The sequence below is a fragment of the Bombina bombina genome, chromosome 4, assembly GCF_027579735.1.
Source record: "Bombina bombina isolate aBomBom1 chromosome 4, aBomBom1.pri, whole genome shotgun sequence".
Classification (NCBI taxonomy): Eukaryota; Metazoa; Chordata; class Amphibia; order Anura; family Bombinatoridae; genus Bombina; species Bombina bombina.
This window is the reverse complement of record NC_069502.1, coordinates 1233164830-1233181842: the sequence shown is the minus strand read 5'-3', so window position 1 is coordinate 1233181842 and position 17013 is coordinate 1233164830. Positions and strand designations below refer to the sequence as shown.

The 17013-nt window shown below is 35.4% G+C and overlaps 1 protein-coding gene across 1 annotated transcript in view; it reads left to right on the top strand.

Annotated features, from left to right (window-relative positions):
• The window catches only part of LOC128658289 (TRPM8 channel-associated factor 2-like), a gene marked incomplete at its 5' end in the record, with an annotated part of 107010 nt that overhangs the window by 22995 nt on the left and 67002 nt on the right, over positions 1–17013 (top strand). Inside the window, one exon of the mRNA XM_053712823.1 lies at positions 11502–11738. Within this exon, the coding sequence (XP_053568798.1) occupies positions 11502–11738 (237 nt within the window). The remainder of the gene's footprint in view (positions 1–11501; positions 11739–17013) is intronic.

Below are 17013 nucleotides of genomic sequence, written 5' to 3'. Positions count from 1 at the left end.
GAGTGACACAGAAGGTGAGACAATATAGCAGAATGTCACCTGTGCACATCTACTGATACTATATAACAGTGAGTGACACAGAAGGTGAGACAATATAGCAGAATGTCACCTGTGCACATCTACTGATACAATATAACAGTGAGTGACACAGAAGGTGAGACAATATAGCAGAATGTCACCTGTGCACATCTACTGATGCAATATAACAGTGAGTGACACAGAAGGTGAGACAATATAGCAGAATGTCACCTGTGCGCATCTACTGATACAGTATAACAGTCAGTGACACAGAAGGTGAGACAGTATAGCAGAATGTCACCTGTGCGCATCTACTGATACAATATAACAGTGAGTGACACAGAAGGTGAGACAGTATAGCAGAATGTCACCTGTGCACCTCTACTGATACTATATAACAGTGAGTGACACAGAAGGTGAGACAGTATAGCAGAATGTCACCTGTGCACATCTACTGATACAATATAACAGTGAGTGACACAGAAGGTGAGACAATATAGCAGAATGTCACCTGTGCACCTCTACTGGTGCAATATAACAGTGAGTGACACAGAAGGTGAGACAATATAGCAGAATGTCACCTGTGCGCATCTACTGATACAATATAACAGTGAGTGACACAGAAGGTGAGACAATATAGCAGAATGTCACCTGTGCGCATCTACTGATACAATATAACAGTGAGTGACACAGAAGGTGGCACAGTATAGCAGAATGTCACCTGTGCGCATCTACTGATACAATATAACAGTGAGTGACACAGAAGGTGAGACAATATAGCAGAATGTCACCTGTGCACATCTACTGATACAATATAACAGTGAGTGACACAGAAGGTGAGACAATATAGCAGAATGTCACCTGTGCACATCTACTGATACAATATAACAGTGAGTGACACAGAAGGTGAGACAATATAGCAGAATGTCACCTGTGCACATCTACTGATACAATATAACAGTGAGTGACACAGAAGGTGAGACAGTATAGCAGAATGTCACCTGTGCGCATCTACTGATACAATATAACAGTGAGTGACACAGAAGGTGACACAGTATAGCAGAATGTCACCTGTGTACATCTACTGATACAATATAACAGTGAGTGACACAGAAGGTGAGACAGTATAGCAGAATGTCACCTGTGCACATCTACTGATACAATATAACAGTGAGTGACACAGAAGGTAACACAGTATAGCAGAATGTCACCTGTGCGCATCTACTGATACAATATAACAGTGAGTGACACAGAAGGTGACACAGTATAGCAGAATGTCACCTGTGTACATCTACTGATACAATATAACAGTGAGTGACACAGAAGGTGAGACAGTATAGCAGAATGTCACCTGTGCACATCTACTGATACAATATAACAGTGAGTGACACAGAAGGTAACACAGTATAGCAGAATGTCACCTGTGCGCATCTACTGATACTATATAACAGTGAGTGACACAGAAGGTGAGACAGTATAGCAGAATGTCACCTGTGCACATCTACTGATACAATATAACAGTGAGTGACACAGAAGGTGAGACAATATAGCAGAATGTCACCTGTGCACATCTACTGATACAATATAACAGTGAGTGACACAGAAGGTGAGACAATATAGCAGAATGTCACCTGTGCGCATCTACTGATACAATATAACAGTGAGTGACACAGAAGGTGAGAAAGTATAGCAGAATGTCACCTGTGCACATCTACTGATACAATATAACAGTGAGTGACACAGAAGGTGAGACAGTATAGCAGAATGTCCCCTGTGCGCATCTACTGATACTATATAACAGTGAGTGACACAGAAGGTGAGACAGTATAGCAGAATGTCACCTGTGCGCATCTACTGATACTATATAACAGTGAGTGACACAGAATGTGAGACAATATAGCAGAATGTCACCTGTGCACATCTACTGATACTATATAACAGTGAGTGACACAGAAGGTGAGACAGTATAGCAGAATGTCACCTGTGCGCATCTACTGATACTATATAACAGTGAGTGACACAGAAGGTGAGACAGTATAGCAGAATGTCACCTGTGCGCATCTACTGATACTATATAACAGTGAGTGACACAGAAGGTGAGACAGTATAGCAGAATGTCACCTGTGCACATCTACTGATACAATATAACAGTGAGTGACACAGAAGGTGAGACAATATAGCAGAATGTCACCTGTGCACATCTACTGATACTATATAACAGTGAGTGACACAGAAGGTGAGACAGTATAGCAGAATGTCACCTGTGCACATCTACTGATACTATATAACAGTCAGTGACACAGAAGGTGAGACAGTATAGCAGAATGTCACCTGTGCGCATCTACTGATACTATATAACAGTGAGTGACACAGAAGGTGAGACAGTATAGCAGAATGTCACCTGTGCACATCTACTGATACTATATAACAGTGAGTGACACAGAAGGTGAGACAGTATAGCAGAATGTCACCTGTGCGCATCTACTGATACAATATAACAGTGAGTGACACAGAAGGTGAGATAGTATAGCAGAATGTCACCTGTGCACATCTACTGATACAATATAACAGTGAGTGACACAGAAGGTGAGACAGTATAGCAGAATGTCACCTGTGTGCATCTACTGATACAATATAACAGTGAGTGACACAGAAGGTGAGACAGTATAGCAGAATGTCACCTGTGCACATCTACTGATACTATATAACTGTGAGTGACACAGAAGGTGAGACAGTATAGCAGAATGTCACCTGTGCACATCTACTGATACTATATAACTGTGAGTGACACAGAAGGTGAGACAGTATAGCAGAATGTCACCTGTGCACATCTACTGATACTATATAACAGTGAGTGACACAGAAGGTGAGACAATATAGCAGAATGTCACCTGTGCACATCTACTGATACAATATAACAGTGAGTGACACAGAAGGTGAGACAGTATAGCAGAATGTCACCTGTGCACATCTACTGATACAATATAACAGTAAGTGACACAGAAGGTGAGACAGTATAGCAGAATGTCACCTGTGCGCATCTACTGATACAATATAACAGTGAGTGACACAGAAGGTGAGACAATATAGCAGAATGTCACCTGTGCACCTCTACTGATACTATATAACAGTGAGTGACACAGAAGGTGAGACAGTATAGCATAATGTCACCTGTGCACATCTACTGATACAATATAACAGTGAGTGACACAGAAGGTGAGACAGTATAGCAGAATGTCACCTGTGCGCATCTACTGATACAATATAACAGTGAGTGACACAGAAGGTGAGACAGTATAGCAGAATGTCACCTGTGCGCATCTACTGATACAATATAACAGTGAGTGACACAGAATGTGAGACAATATAGCAGAATGTCACCTGTGCGCATCTACTGATACTATATAACAGTGAGTGACACAGAAGGTGACACAGTATAGCAGAATGTCACCTGTGCACATCTACTGATACTATATAACAGTGAGTGACACAGAAGGTGACACAGTATAGCAGAATGTCACCTGTGTGCATCTACTGATACATTATAACAGTGAGTGACACAGAAGGTGAGACAGTATAGCAGAATGTCACATGTGCACATCTACTGATACTATATAACAGTGAGTGACACAGAAGGTGAGACAGTATAGCAGAATGTCACCTGTGCGCATCTACTGATACTATATAATAGTCAGTGACACAGAAGGTGAGACAATATAGCAGAATGTCACCTGTGCGCATCTACTGATACTATATAACAGTGAGTGACACAGAAGGTGAGACAATATAGCAGAATGTCACCTGTGCTCATCTACTGATACAATATAACAGTGAGTGACACAGAAGGTGAGACAGTATAGCAGAATGTCACCTGTGCACATCTACTGATACAATATAACAGTGAGTGACACAGAAGGTGAGACAGTATAGCAGAATGTCACCTGTGCGCATCTACTGATACTATATAACAGTGAGTGACACAGAAGGTGAGACAATATAGCAGAATGTCACCTGTGCTCATCTACTGATACAATATAACAGTGAGTGACACAGAAGGTGAGACAGTATAGCATAATGTCACCTGTGCACATCTACTGATACAATATAACAGTGAGTGACACAGAAGGTGAGACAGTATAGCAGAATGTCACCTGTGCGCATCTACTGATACAGTATAACAGTGAGTGACACAGAAGGTGAGACAGGGTAGCAGAATGTCACCTGTGCACATCTACTGATACAATATAACAGTGAGTGACACAGAAGGTGAGACAATATAGCAGAATGTCACCTGTGCACATCTACTGATACAATATAACAGTGAGTGACACAGAAGGTGAGACAGTATAGCAGAATGTCACCTGTGTGCATCTACTGATACAATATAACAGTGAGTGACACAGAAGATGAGACAATATAGCAGAATGTCACCTGTGCACATCTACTGATACAATATAACAGTGAGTGACACAGAATGTGAGACAATATAGCAGAATGTCACCTGTGCACATCTACTGATACTATATAACAGTGAGTGACACAGAAGGTGAGACAGTATAGCAGAATGTCACCTGTGCGCATCTACTGATACAATATAACAGTGAGTGACACAGAAGGTGAGACAATATAGCAGAATGTCACCTGTGCGCATCTACTGATACTATATAACAGTGAGTGACACAGAAGGTGAGACAATATAGCAGAATGTCACCTGTGCGCATCTACTGATACAATATAACAGTGAGTGACACAGAAGGTGAGACAGTATAGCAGAATGTCACCTGTGCGCATCTACTGATACAATATAACAGTGAGTGACACAGAAGGTGAGACAGTATAGCAGAATGTCACCTGTGCGCATCTACTGATACTATATAACAGTGAGTGACACAGAAGGTGAGACAGTATAGCAGAATGTCACCTGTGCGCATCTACTGATACTATATAACAGTGAGTGACACAGAAGGTGAGACAGTATAGCAGAATGTCACCTGTGTGCATCTACTGATACAATATAACAGTGAGTGACACAGAAGGTGAGACAGTATAGCAGAATGTCACCTGTGTGCATCTACTGATACAATATAACAGTGAGTGACACAGAAGGTGAGACAATATAGCAGAATGTCACCTGTGCACATCTACTGATACAATATAACAGTGAGTGACACAGAAGGTGAGACAGTATAGCAGAATGTCACCTGTGCACATCTACTGATACAATATAACAGTCAGTGACACAGAAGGTGAGACAGTATAGCAGAATGTCACCTGTGCACATCTACTGATACAATATAACAGTCAGTGACACAGAAGGTGAGACAGTATAGCAGAATGTCACCTGTGCACATCTACTGATACAATATAACAGTGAGTGACACAGAAGGTGAGACAGTATAGCAGAATGTCACCTGTGCGCATCTACTGATACAATATAACAGTGAGTGACACAGAAGGTGAGACAGTATAGCAGAATGTCACCTGTGTGCATCTACTGATACTATATAACAGTGAGTGACACAGAAGGTGAGACAGTATAGCAGAATGTCACCTGTGTGCATCTACTGATACTATATAACAGTGAGTGACACAGAAGGTGAGACAGTATAGCAGAATGTCACCTGTGCACATCTACTGATACTATATAACAGTGAGTGACACAGAAGGTGACACAATATAGCAGAATGTCACCTGTGCACATCTACTGATACAATATAACAGTGAGTGACACAGAAGGTGAGACAATATAGCAGAATGTCACCTGTGCACATCTACTGATACAATATAACAGTGAGTGACACAGAAGGTGAGACAGTATAGCAGAATGTCACCTGTGCTCATCTACTGATACTATATAACAGTGAGTGACACAGAAGGTGACACAATATAGCAGAATGTCACCTGTGCACATCTACTGATACAATATAACAGTGAGTGACACAGAAGGTGAGACAATATAGCAGAATGTCACCTGTGCACATCTACTGATACAATATAACAGTGAGTGACACAGAAGGTGAGACAGTATAGCAGAATGTCACCTGTGCTCATCTACTGATACTATATAACAGTGAGTGACACAGAAGGTGACACAATATAGCAGAATGTCACCTGTGCACATCTACTGATACAATATAACAGTGAGTGACACAGAAGGTGAGACAATATAGCAGAATGTCACCTGTGCACATCTACTGATACAATATAATAGACAGTGACACAGAAGATAACACAGTATAGCAGAATGTCACCTGTGCACATCTACTGATACAATATAACAGTGAGTGACACAGAATTTGAGACATTATAGCATAATGTCACCTGTGCACATCTACTGATACTATATAATAGTCAGTGACACAGAATGTGACACAGTATAGCAGAATGTCACCTGTGAGCATCTACTGATACAATATAGCATAATGTCCCCTGTGCACATCTACTGATACTATATAACAGTCAGTGACATAAAGTATAGTATAAATACACAATATCTATATGTAATGTGTATAAAGTATAATATAAACACACAATATCTATATGTAATGTGTATAAAGTATAATATAAATACACAATATCTATATGTAATGTGTATAAAGTATAATATAAATACACAATATCTATATGTAATGTGTATAAAGTATAATATAAATACACAATATCTATATGTAATGTGTATAAAGTATAATATAAATACACAATATCTATATGTAATATGTATAAAGTATAATATAAATACACAATATCTATATGTAATGTGTATAAAGTATAATATAAATACACAATATCTATATGTAATGTGTATATAGTATAATATAAATACACAATATCTATATGTAATGTGTATAAAGTATAATATAAACACACAATATCTATATGTAATGTGTATAAAGTATAATATAAATACACAATATCTATATGTAATGTGTATAAAGTATAGTATAAATACACAATATCTATATGTAATGTGTATAAAGTATAATATAAATACACAATATCTATATGTAATGTGTATAAGGTATAATATAAATACACAATATCTATATGTAATGTACATAAAGTATAGTATAAATGCTCAATATTCTATATGTAATGTACATAATATAGAATAAATGCACAATATTCTATATGTAATGTACATAAAGTATAGTATAAATGCACAATATTCTATATGTAATGTACATAAAGTATAGTATAAATGCACACTATTCTATATGTAACGTATATAAAGTGTAGTATAAATGCACACTATTCTATATGTAATGTATATAAAGTATAATATAAATACACAATATCTATATGCAATGTACATAAAGTATAGTATAAATGCTCAATATTCTATATGTAATGTACATAAAGTATAGTATAAATGCACAATATTCTATATGTAATGTACATAAAGTATAGTATAAATGCACACTATTCTATATGTAACGTATATAAAGTGTAGTATAAATGCACACTATTCTATATGTAATGTATATAAAGTATAATATAAATACACAATATCTATATGCAATGTACATAAAGTATAGTATAAATGCTCAATATTCTATATGTAATGTACATAATATAGAATAAATGCACAATATTCTATATGTAATGTACATAAAGTATAGTATAAATGCTCAATATTCTATATGTAATGTACATAATATAGAATAAATGCACAATATTCTATATGTAATGTACATAAAGTATAGTATAAATGCACAATATTCTATATGTAATGTACATAAAGTATAGTATAAATGCACAATATTCTATATGTAATGTACATAAAGTATAGTATAAATGCACACTATTCTATATGTAACGTATATAAAGTATAATATAAATACACAATATCTATATGTAATGTACATAAAGTATAGTATAAATGCTCAATATTCTATATGTAATGTACATAATATAGAATAAATGCACAATATTCTATATGTAATGTACATAAAGTATAGTATAAATGCACACTATTCTATATGTAATGTATATAAAGTATAATATAAATACACAATATCTATATGTAATGTGCATAAAGTATAGTATAAATGCTCAATATTCTATATGTAATGTACATAATATAGAATAAATGCACAATATTCTATATGTAATGTACATAAAGTATAGTATAAATGCACAATATTCTATATGTAATGTACATAAAGTATAGTATAAATGCACACTATTCTATATGTAACGTATATAAAGTGTAGTATAAATGCACACTATTCTATATGTAATGTATATAAAGTATAATATAAATACACAATATCTATATGCAATGTACATAAAGTATAGTATAAATGCTCAATATTCTATATGTAATGTACATAATATAGAATAAATGCACAATATTCTATATGTAATGTACATAAAGTATAGTATAAATGCTCAATATTCTATATGTAATGTACATAATATAGAATAAATGCACAATATTCTATATGTAATGTACATAAAGTATAGTATAAATGCACACTATTCTATATGTAATGTATATAAAGTATAATATAAATACACAATATCTATATGTAATGTGTATAAAGTATAATATAAATACACAATATATATATGTAATGTGTATAAAGTATAATATAAATACACAATATCTATATGTAATGTGTATAAAGTATAATATAAATACACAATATCTATATGTAATGTGTATAAAGTATAATATAAATACACAATATCTATATGTAATGTACATAAAGTATAATATAAATGCTTAATATTCTATATGTAATGTACATAATATAGAATAAATGCACAATATTCTATATGTAATGTACATAAAGTATAGTATAAATGCACACTATTCTATATGTAACGTATATAAAGTGTAGTATAAATGCACACTATTCTATATGTAATGTATATAAAGTATAGTATAAATGCTCAATATTCTATATGTAATGTATATAAAGTATAGTATAAATGCACAATATTCTATATGTAATGTACATAAAGTATAGTATAAATGCACAATATTCTATATGTAATGTATATAAAGTATAGTATAAATGCACACTATTCTATATGTAACGTATATAAAGTGTAGTATAAATGCTCAATATTCTATATGTAATGTATATAAAGTATAGTATAAATGCACAATATTCTATATGTAATGTACATAAAGTATAGTATAAATGCACAATATTCTATATGTAATGTACATAAAGTATAGTATAAATGCACAATATTCTATATGTAATGTATATAAAGTGTAGTATAAATGCACACTATTCTATATGTAATGTATATAAAGTATAATATAAATACACAATATCTATATGCAATGTACATAAAGTATAGTATAAATGCTCAATATTCTATATGTAATGTACATAATATAGAATAAATGCACAATATTCTATATGTAATGTACATAAAGTATAGTATAAATGCTCAATATTCTATATGTAATGTACATAATATAGAATAAATGCACAATATTCTATATGTAATGTACATAAAGTATAGTATAAATGCACAATATTCTATATGTAATGTACATAAAGTATAGTATAAATGCACAATATTCTATATGTAATGTACATAAAGTATAGTATAAATGCACACTATTCTATATGTAATGTGTGTAAAGTATAATATAAATACACAATATCTATATGTAATGTGTATAAAGTATAATATAAATACACAATATTTATATGTAACGTATATAAAGTATAATATAAATACACAATATCTATATGTAATGTGTATAAATTATAATATAAATACACAATATCTATATGTAATGTGTATAAAGTATAGTATAAATACACAATATCTATATGTAATGTGTATAAAGTATAATATAAATGCAAAATATTCTATATGTAATGTGTATAAAGTATAATATAAATGCACAATATCTATATGTAATGTGTATAATATAAATACACAATATCTATATGTAATGTGTATAATATAAATACACAATATCTACATGTAATGTGTATAATATAAATACACAATATCTACATGTAATGTGTATAATATAAATACACAATATCTACATGTAATGTGTATAATATAAATACACAATATCTACATGTAATGTGTATAATATAAATACACAATATCTATATTTAATGTGTATAAAGTATAATATAAATACACAATATCTATATGTAATGTGTATGAAGTATAATATAAATGCACAATATCTATATGTAATGTGTATGAAGTATAATATAAATACACTATCTATATGTAATGTGTATGAAGTATAATATAAATACACAATATCTATATGTAATTTGTATAAAGTATAATATAAATACACAATATCTATATGTAATGTGTATAAAGTATAATATAAATACACAATATCTATATGTAATGTGTATAAAGTATAATATAAATACACAATATCTATGTAATGTGTATAAAGTATAATATAAATGCACAATATATATATGTAATGTGTATAAAGTATAATATAAATGCACAATATCTATATGTAATGTGTATAAAGTATAATATAAATACACAATATTCTATACGTAATATATATCAAGTATAATATCAGTGCACAATATTTTATATGTATAAAGTATAATATAAATACACAATATCTATATGTAATGTGTATAAAGTATAATATACTTTACTAGTACACTAGTGCAACCAATAGGGAGAGAGTTTATATCTCTAATGGACCATTCTATTCAGACATCAAACCAATCTCATACTTGTACATCTGACGTAATCACACCCACTGCCTATTATCCAATACACAAGTGCAACCAATAGGGAGTGAGTTTATATCTCTACTTGACCAGCCTATTCAGACATCAAACCAATCTCATACTTGTACATCTGACGTAATCACACCCACTGCCTATTATCCAATACACAAGTGCAACCAATAGGGAGTGAGTTTATATCTCTACTTGACCAGCCTATTCAGACATCAGACCAATCTCATACTTGTACATCTGACGTAATCACACCCACTGCCTATTATCCAATACACAAGTGCAACCAATAGGGACCCAGTTTATATCTCTAATGGACCATTTTATTCAGACATCAGACCAATCTCATACTTGAACACCTGAAATAATCACACCCACTGCCTATTATCCAATACACAAGTGCAACCAATAGGGAGTGAGTTTATATCTCTAATGGACCAGCCTATTCGGACATCAGACCAATCTCATACTTGTACATCTGACGTAATCACACCCACTGCCTATTATCCAATACACAAGTGCAACCAATAGGAACCCAGTTTTACTTCTAGTCTTACACTCAGTTTTCCCCTATTATTTTTCTTACACTTTTTAAATGCTTTTAATTCCCCCGCTGCATGGCCGTACCAGTGATATTCATAGGGACATGAGAACGTATACAAAATGGCAAGATAACTTGTGTTGGGTTTTGTCACTGGTCACTGACATCGGTTACTCAGTGGTGTAGGGTGGGTAGCACATCTATGATTTGTCGTCATTTGTTTATTTCAGGGAAGACAAGCCTCTCTGACTGGCGTGACACTATACGTCATTACCCGGCACCCTGGGCTGAACTGGCAGCAGACAATGTCATACTGAGTGTGCCTACTGAGAACATATTATCTTTGGACAACCCTGAGGAGCTGCTTCAGTTCTGGGATGAAGCTTTGGCTAAAGTTGCAGAATTGGCAGCAATACCCGGTCACCCACACCCAGAGAGAATAGTTCTTGATGTGCAAATCCCTGGAGGTGAGAAGTTTATGTGCATTTAAACGCCAGAACATGCAAGGGTCACTATCTGCTCTGTATTTGTCACACTGCTCAGGAATAACCCCCCATAATGACCCATTGTATAGAGTGTCTGATCATTTCTCTTGTAAGGTGTATCCAGTCCACGGATCATCCATTACTTGTGGGATATTCTCATTCCCAACAGGAAGTTGCAAGAGGACACCCACAGCAGAGCTGTAATATAGCTCCTCCCCTAACTGTCATAGCCAGTCATTCTCTTGCAACTCTCAACAAGCAAGGACGTTGTAGGAGAGAGTGGTTAAATATAGCTAGTTTATTTTCTTCAATCAAAAGTTTGTTATTTTTAAATAGTACCGGAGTTGTGCTATTTTATCTCAGGCAGTAAATAGAAGAATAATCTGCCTGAGGTTTCTATGATCTTAGCAGGTTGTAACTAAGATCCATTGCTATTCTCACATATGTCTGAGGGGATTACACAGATGAGGTAACTTCAGCGAGAGAATGGCGTGCAGTTTATTCTGCTATCAGGTATGTGCAGTTATAATTTTTTCTAGAGATGGAAAACACTAGAAAATGCTGCTGATACCGGATTAATGTAAGTTAAGCCTGAATACAGTGATTTAATAACGACTGGTATCATGCTTACTCCCAGGGGTAATACCCTTATGATATTTACAATATAAAACTGGAACAAGAGAATACAGCGCCTCATAGTGCAAATAAATTTCAAAAGAAGAAGGGGTGTGCAATCACATCAGAGAACGTCAATTGTAGATATACTCACAAGAGCATTGGCACCCTTAAAGAAGAAGGTGCAGATGTGCAGGCTGACGTTTATTCAGCAGTCAGTACGCTGTATAATGGAAAAACAGATCACCACCGATGCAGCCATGGACTCTCCTCCGCAATCTGAGGCAGAATTCTATGGAGCCGTGCTGTGTGGGAGAAGACAAGCAACTCTCCCCTGCATGTGAAACACTCAGCACCCGGGTCGGTGTTTAAAATGAACAATTCACAATAAAAATAATCTGTCCGTGACAGAATGGCTTGGCATGTGAATGAAAAAGCCACAACAAGTCAGGCTGTGGTATAAAAATATTTTAAAAATATTTATTGTTTGAGCTTTAGACGCGTTTCTCGGCCACAAGCTCCTGGCCGTTTCATCAAGTACAAAGTATTTACACATGTAGTAGTAAAACAAATTTAAAAGACATGCCAAGAGATTTCATTGGTCAAAAACAGACCAATTAAAATGTAGGATACATTGTGAATGGATAGAAAATGTAACAGTGTTTGAGACAGTTTGTTTCAGATAGATGATAAAAATAACATATTACTCAATTTAAAAAGCAAACAATAGATCTTCATAGACGCAACAATTTTGCGTATATGCCAGATCCAAATTGCGTTCGATCTGAGAAATAGCATAACATAAAATAAAATAAAACATTGCCTATATGTGTGACTACTTTACAAGGTCAATGATAAATTAGATGCTGGTGTTATTAATACATATTTGTAGGCGATATATATGTGGACGTAAAATATTGTTGAAATCAGGTATAAAGTGTCAGAGGGATTTTTTGTTATTACAATTGGAAATCCCAAAATGAGACATGATGTACGTAGGTGATTATCACATACAAAAAGATAAAGTATAAAAAATTGTAAAAAAGAAATAAATATACTAGTTATACTAAATTTGGAGATATTGATTTAATATGGTCCTGACAGTTGTAAGTGGTCTCCTTTGGGGATCTGTGATGATAAGGCATAAAGAAAGTAACGTCTTTATCCGGGTTCGAACTCCCAAACATATGGATTGGAAGTCAGTTTGCCTGACCACTAGGCCACCACGCGGCCTCTCTGCAATCAAGCAGCATATTGTTGTTAAGTCTCCCAAGTCTGTGGGTATGTGTGGAAAACAAAATAGGAAGAATAAACAAATGCGTATATATCTTTAATGGGTCTGGAAAGAAGTGTTGGTGTGTAGGATGTTGGTGTTCTGATCAGACACCATCCAAGACCAGCTGCCTGCTGCACATTGAACACCTACATTGTGACAAGAACTTTCTACTCTATTTACAGAGACTTTGACGGTTTAAGTCATTTTCTTCCGCAGTACCGAATTGGGACTCAATTAAACGATAAGCACTTTTTTCTTTTATTTTTCATTATCATTGTTGCTGTTTATATATATTTTTTTCTCACCAATTTGTCGATATATTGCTTTATTATTTTCAGCTATATTGTCATATCGCTTTATCATACGTATCTATTGTCAATGACATTTATGTGAAACTTTCACTGTTACACCAAAAATTGGTATTTCACAGATTTATTTATTATTTTTTATACATATCATAGTACACTATACACTAGTTGCTTACAATCGCCATTTCAAAGGGATTTGCTTCACACCTGGTTACACCTCACTTCCATTGATTCGTTTGCCCACTTACGAGCACATTCCTCTAACTCTCATCTCAGACACAGTCTTTTTATCAAGTGTTTATTATTATTTTTTCTTGTAGATATATTTGGCGCACTCTATTACCATTCTTTGGTATTTTCTTCCCTACAATATAAACGTTTGCTGGCATGTTTAATCGTTTTCATATATGCTTTGGTGATAAAACTTTATTGGGGCCTAGTTTTTTCCACATGGCTGGCTTAAATTTTGACTAGAAACAGTTTTACTGAGGCTTTCCACTGTTATAGTATAAAAGTTACAGTTGGTGCAGTTAAAATTACAAACTGTGACATCCAGCTTCCCTCAAAGGCCCTCTGAATGCTATAGGACATCTCTAAAGGGCCCAAAGGCTTTCCAAAGTCGTTTATTGGGGAAGGTAGGGCCACAGCTTGCTGTGGCAGTTGGTTGTGACTGTTAAAAAACGTCTATTTCGTTTTTTTGATCCGTTTTTTGAACTAAGGTGTTAATCATCCATTTGCAAGTGGATGCAATGCTCTGCTAGCCTATTACATACACTGTAAAAATTTCGTTTGATTTACTGCATTTTTTCACTTTTTTTCAAATTCTGACAAAATTTGTTTCTCTTAAAGGCACAGTACCGTTTTTTATATTTGCTTGTTAACTTGATTTAAAGTGTTTTCCAAGCTTGCTAGTCTCATGGCTATTCTGTATAAACATGTCTGACATAGAAGAAACTCCTTGTTTATTATGTTTAAAAGCCATGGTGGAACCCCCTCTTAGAATGTGTACCAAATGTACTGATTTCATTTTATGCAATAAAGATCATTTTCTGTCTTTAAAAAATGTATCACCAGAGGAATCTGACGAGGGGGAAGTTATGCCGACTAACTTTCCCCACGTGTCAGACCCTTTGACTCACGCTTAAGGGACTCACGCTCAAATGGCGCCAAGTACATCTAGGGTGCCCATAGCGTTTACTTTACAAGACATGGCGGCAGTCATGGATAATACACTGTCAGCGGTATTAGCCAGACTACCTGAACTTAGAGGTAAGCGAGATAGCTCTGGGGTGAGACAAAATGCAGAGCATACTGACGCTTTAAGAACCATGTCTGATAGTGCCTCACAATATGCAGAAGCTGAGGAAAGAGAGCTTCAGTCAGTGGGTGATGTTAATGACTCAGGAAAGATACCTGATTCTAATATTTCTACATTTAAATTTAAGCTTGAACACCTCTGCGTGTTGCTTAGGGAGGTTTTAGCTGCTCTGAATGACTGTGATACCATTGCAGTGCCAGAGAAATTGTGTAGACTGGATAAATACTTTGCAGTGCCGGTGTGTACTGATGTTTTTCCAAATACCTAAAAGGTTTACAGAAATTATTAATAAGGAATGGGATAGACCAGGTGTGCCGTTCTCTTCCCCTCCTATTTTTAGAATTTTTTTTCCAATAGAGCGCCACCACTTGGGACTTATGGCAGACGGTCCCTAAGGTGGAGGGAGCAGTTTCTACTACTATCCCTGTTGAGGACAGTTGTGCTTTTTTTTTTTTTTAGATCCAATGGATAAAAAATTAGAGGTTACCTTAAGAAAATATTTATTCAACAAGGTTTTATCCTACAGCCCCTTGCATGCATTGGCCCTGTCACTGCTGCTGCGGCGTACTGGTTTGAGTCTCTGGAAGAGGCTTTACAGGTAGTGACTCCATTGGATGACATACTTGGCAAACTTAGAGCACTTAAGCTAGCCAATTCTTTTATTCTGATGCCATTGTTCATTTGACTAAACTAACGGCTAAGAATTCTGGTTTTGCTATACAGGCGCGCAGAGCGCTATGGCTTAGATCATGGTCAGCTGATGTGACTTCAAAATCTAAGCTACTTAACATTCCCTTCAAGGGGCAGACCCTATTCGGGCCTGGTTGAAGGAGATTATTGCTGATATCACTGGAGGAAAAGGTCATGCCCTTCCTCAGGACAGGTCCAAATCTAGGGCCAAACAGTCTAATTTTCGTGCCTTTCAAAACTTCAAGGCAGGTGCGGCATCAACTTCCTCTAATAATAAACAAGAGGGAACTTTTGCTCAATCCAAGACGGTCTGGAGACCAAACCTGACATGGAAAAAAGGTAAGCAGGTAAAAAAGCCTGCTGCTGACTCTAAGACAGCATGAAGGAACGGCCCCCTATCCGGGAACGTATCTAGTAGGGGGCAGACTTTCACTCTTTGCCCAGGCGTGGGCAAAAGATGTTCAGAATCCCTGGGCGTTGAAAATTATATCCCAGGGATATCTTCTGGACTTCAAAGCTTCCCCCCCAAAAGGGAGATTTCACCTTTCACAATTATCTGCACACCAGATAAAGAGAGAGGCATTCTTACACTGTGTACGAGTCCTCCTAGTTATGGGAGTGATCCATCCAGTTCCAAAGGAGGAACAGGGACAGGGTTTTTATCTAAAGATCTTAAACAAATTCCTCAAAGTTCCGTCAATCAAGATGAAAACTATTTGTACCATCCTACCACTGATCCAGGAGGGTCAATATATGACTACAGTGGATCTAAAGGATGCTTATCTTCACATTCCGATACACAAAGATCATCATCGGTTTCTCAGGTTTTCCTTTTAAGACAGGCATTACCAGTTGTAGCTCTTCCCTTGGGATTAGCTACAGCCCCAAGAATCTTTACAAAGGTTCTAGGGTCACTTATGGCGGTCCTAAGGCCGCGGGGCATAGCAGTAGCCCCTTATTTAGACGACATCCTGATACAGGCGTCAAACTTCCAAATTGCCAAGTCTCATACGGATGTAGTACTGGCATTTCTGTGGTCGCATGGGTGGA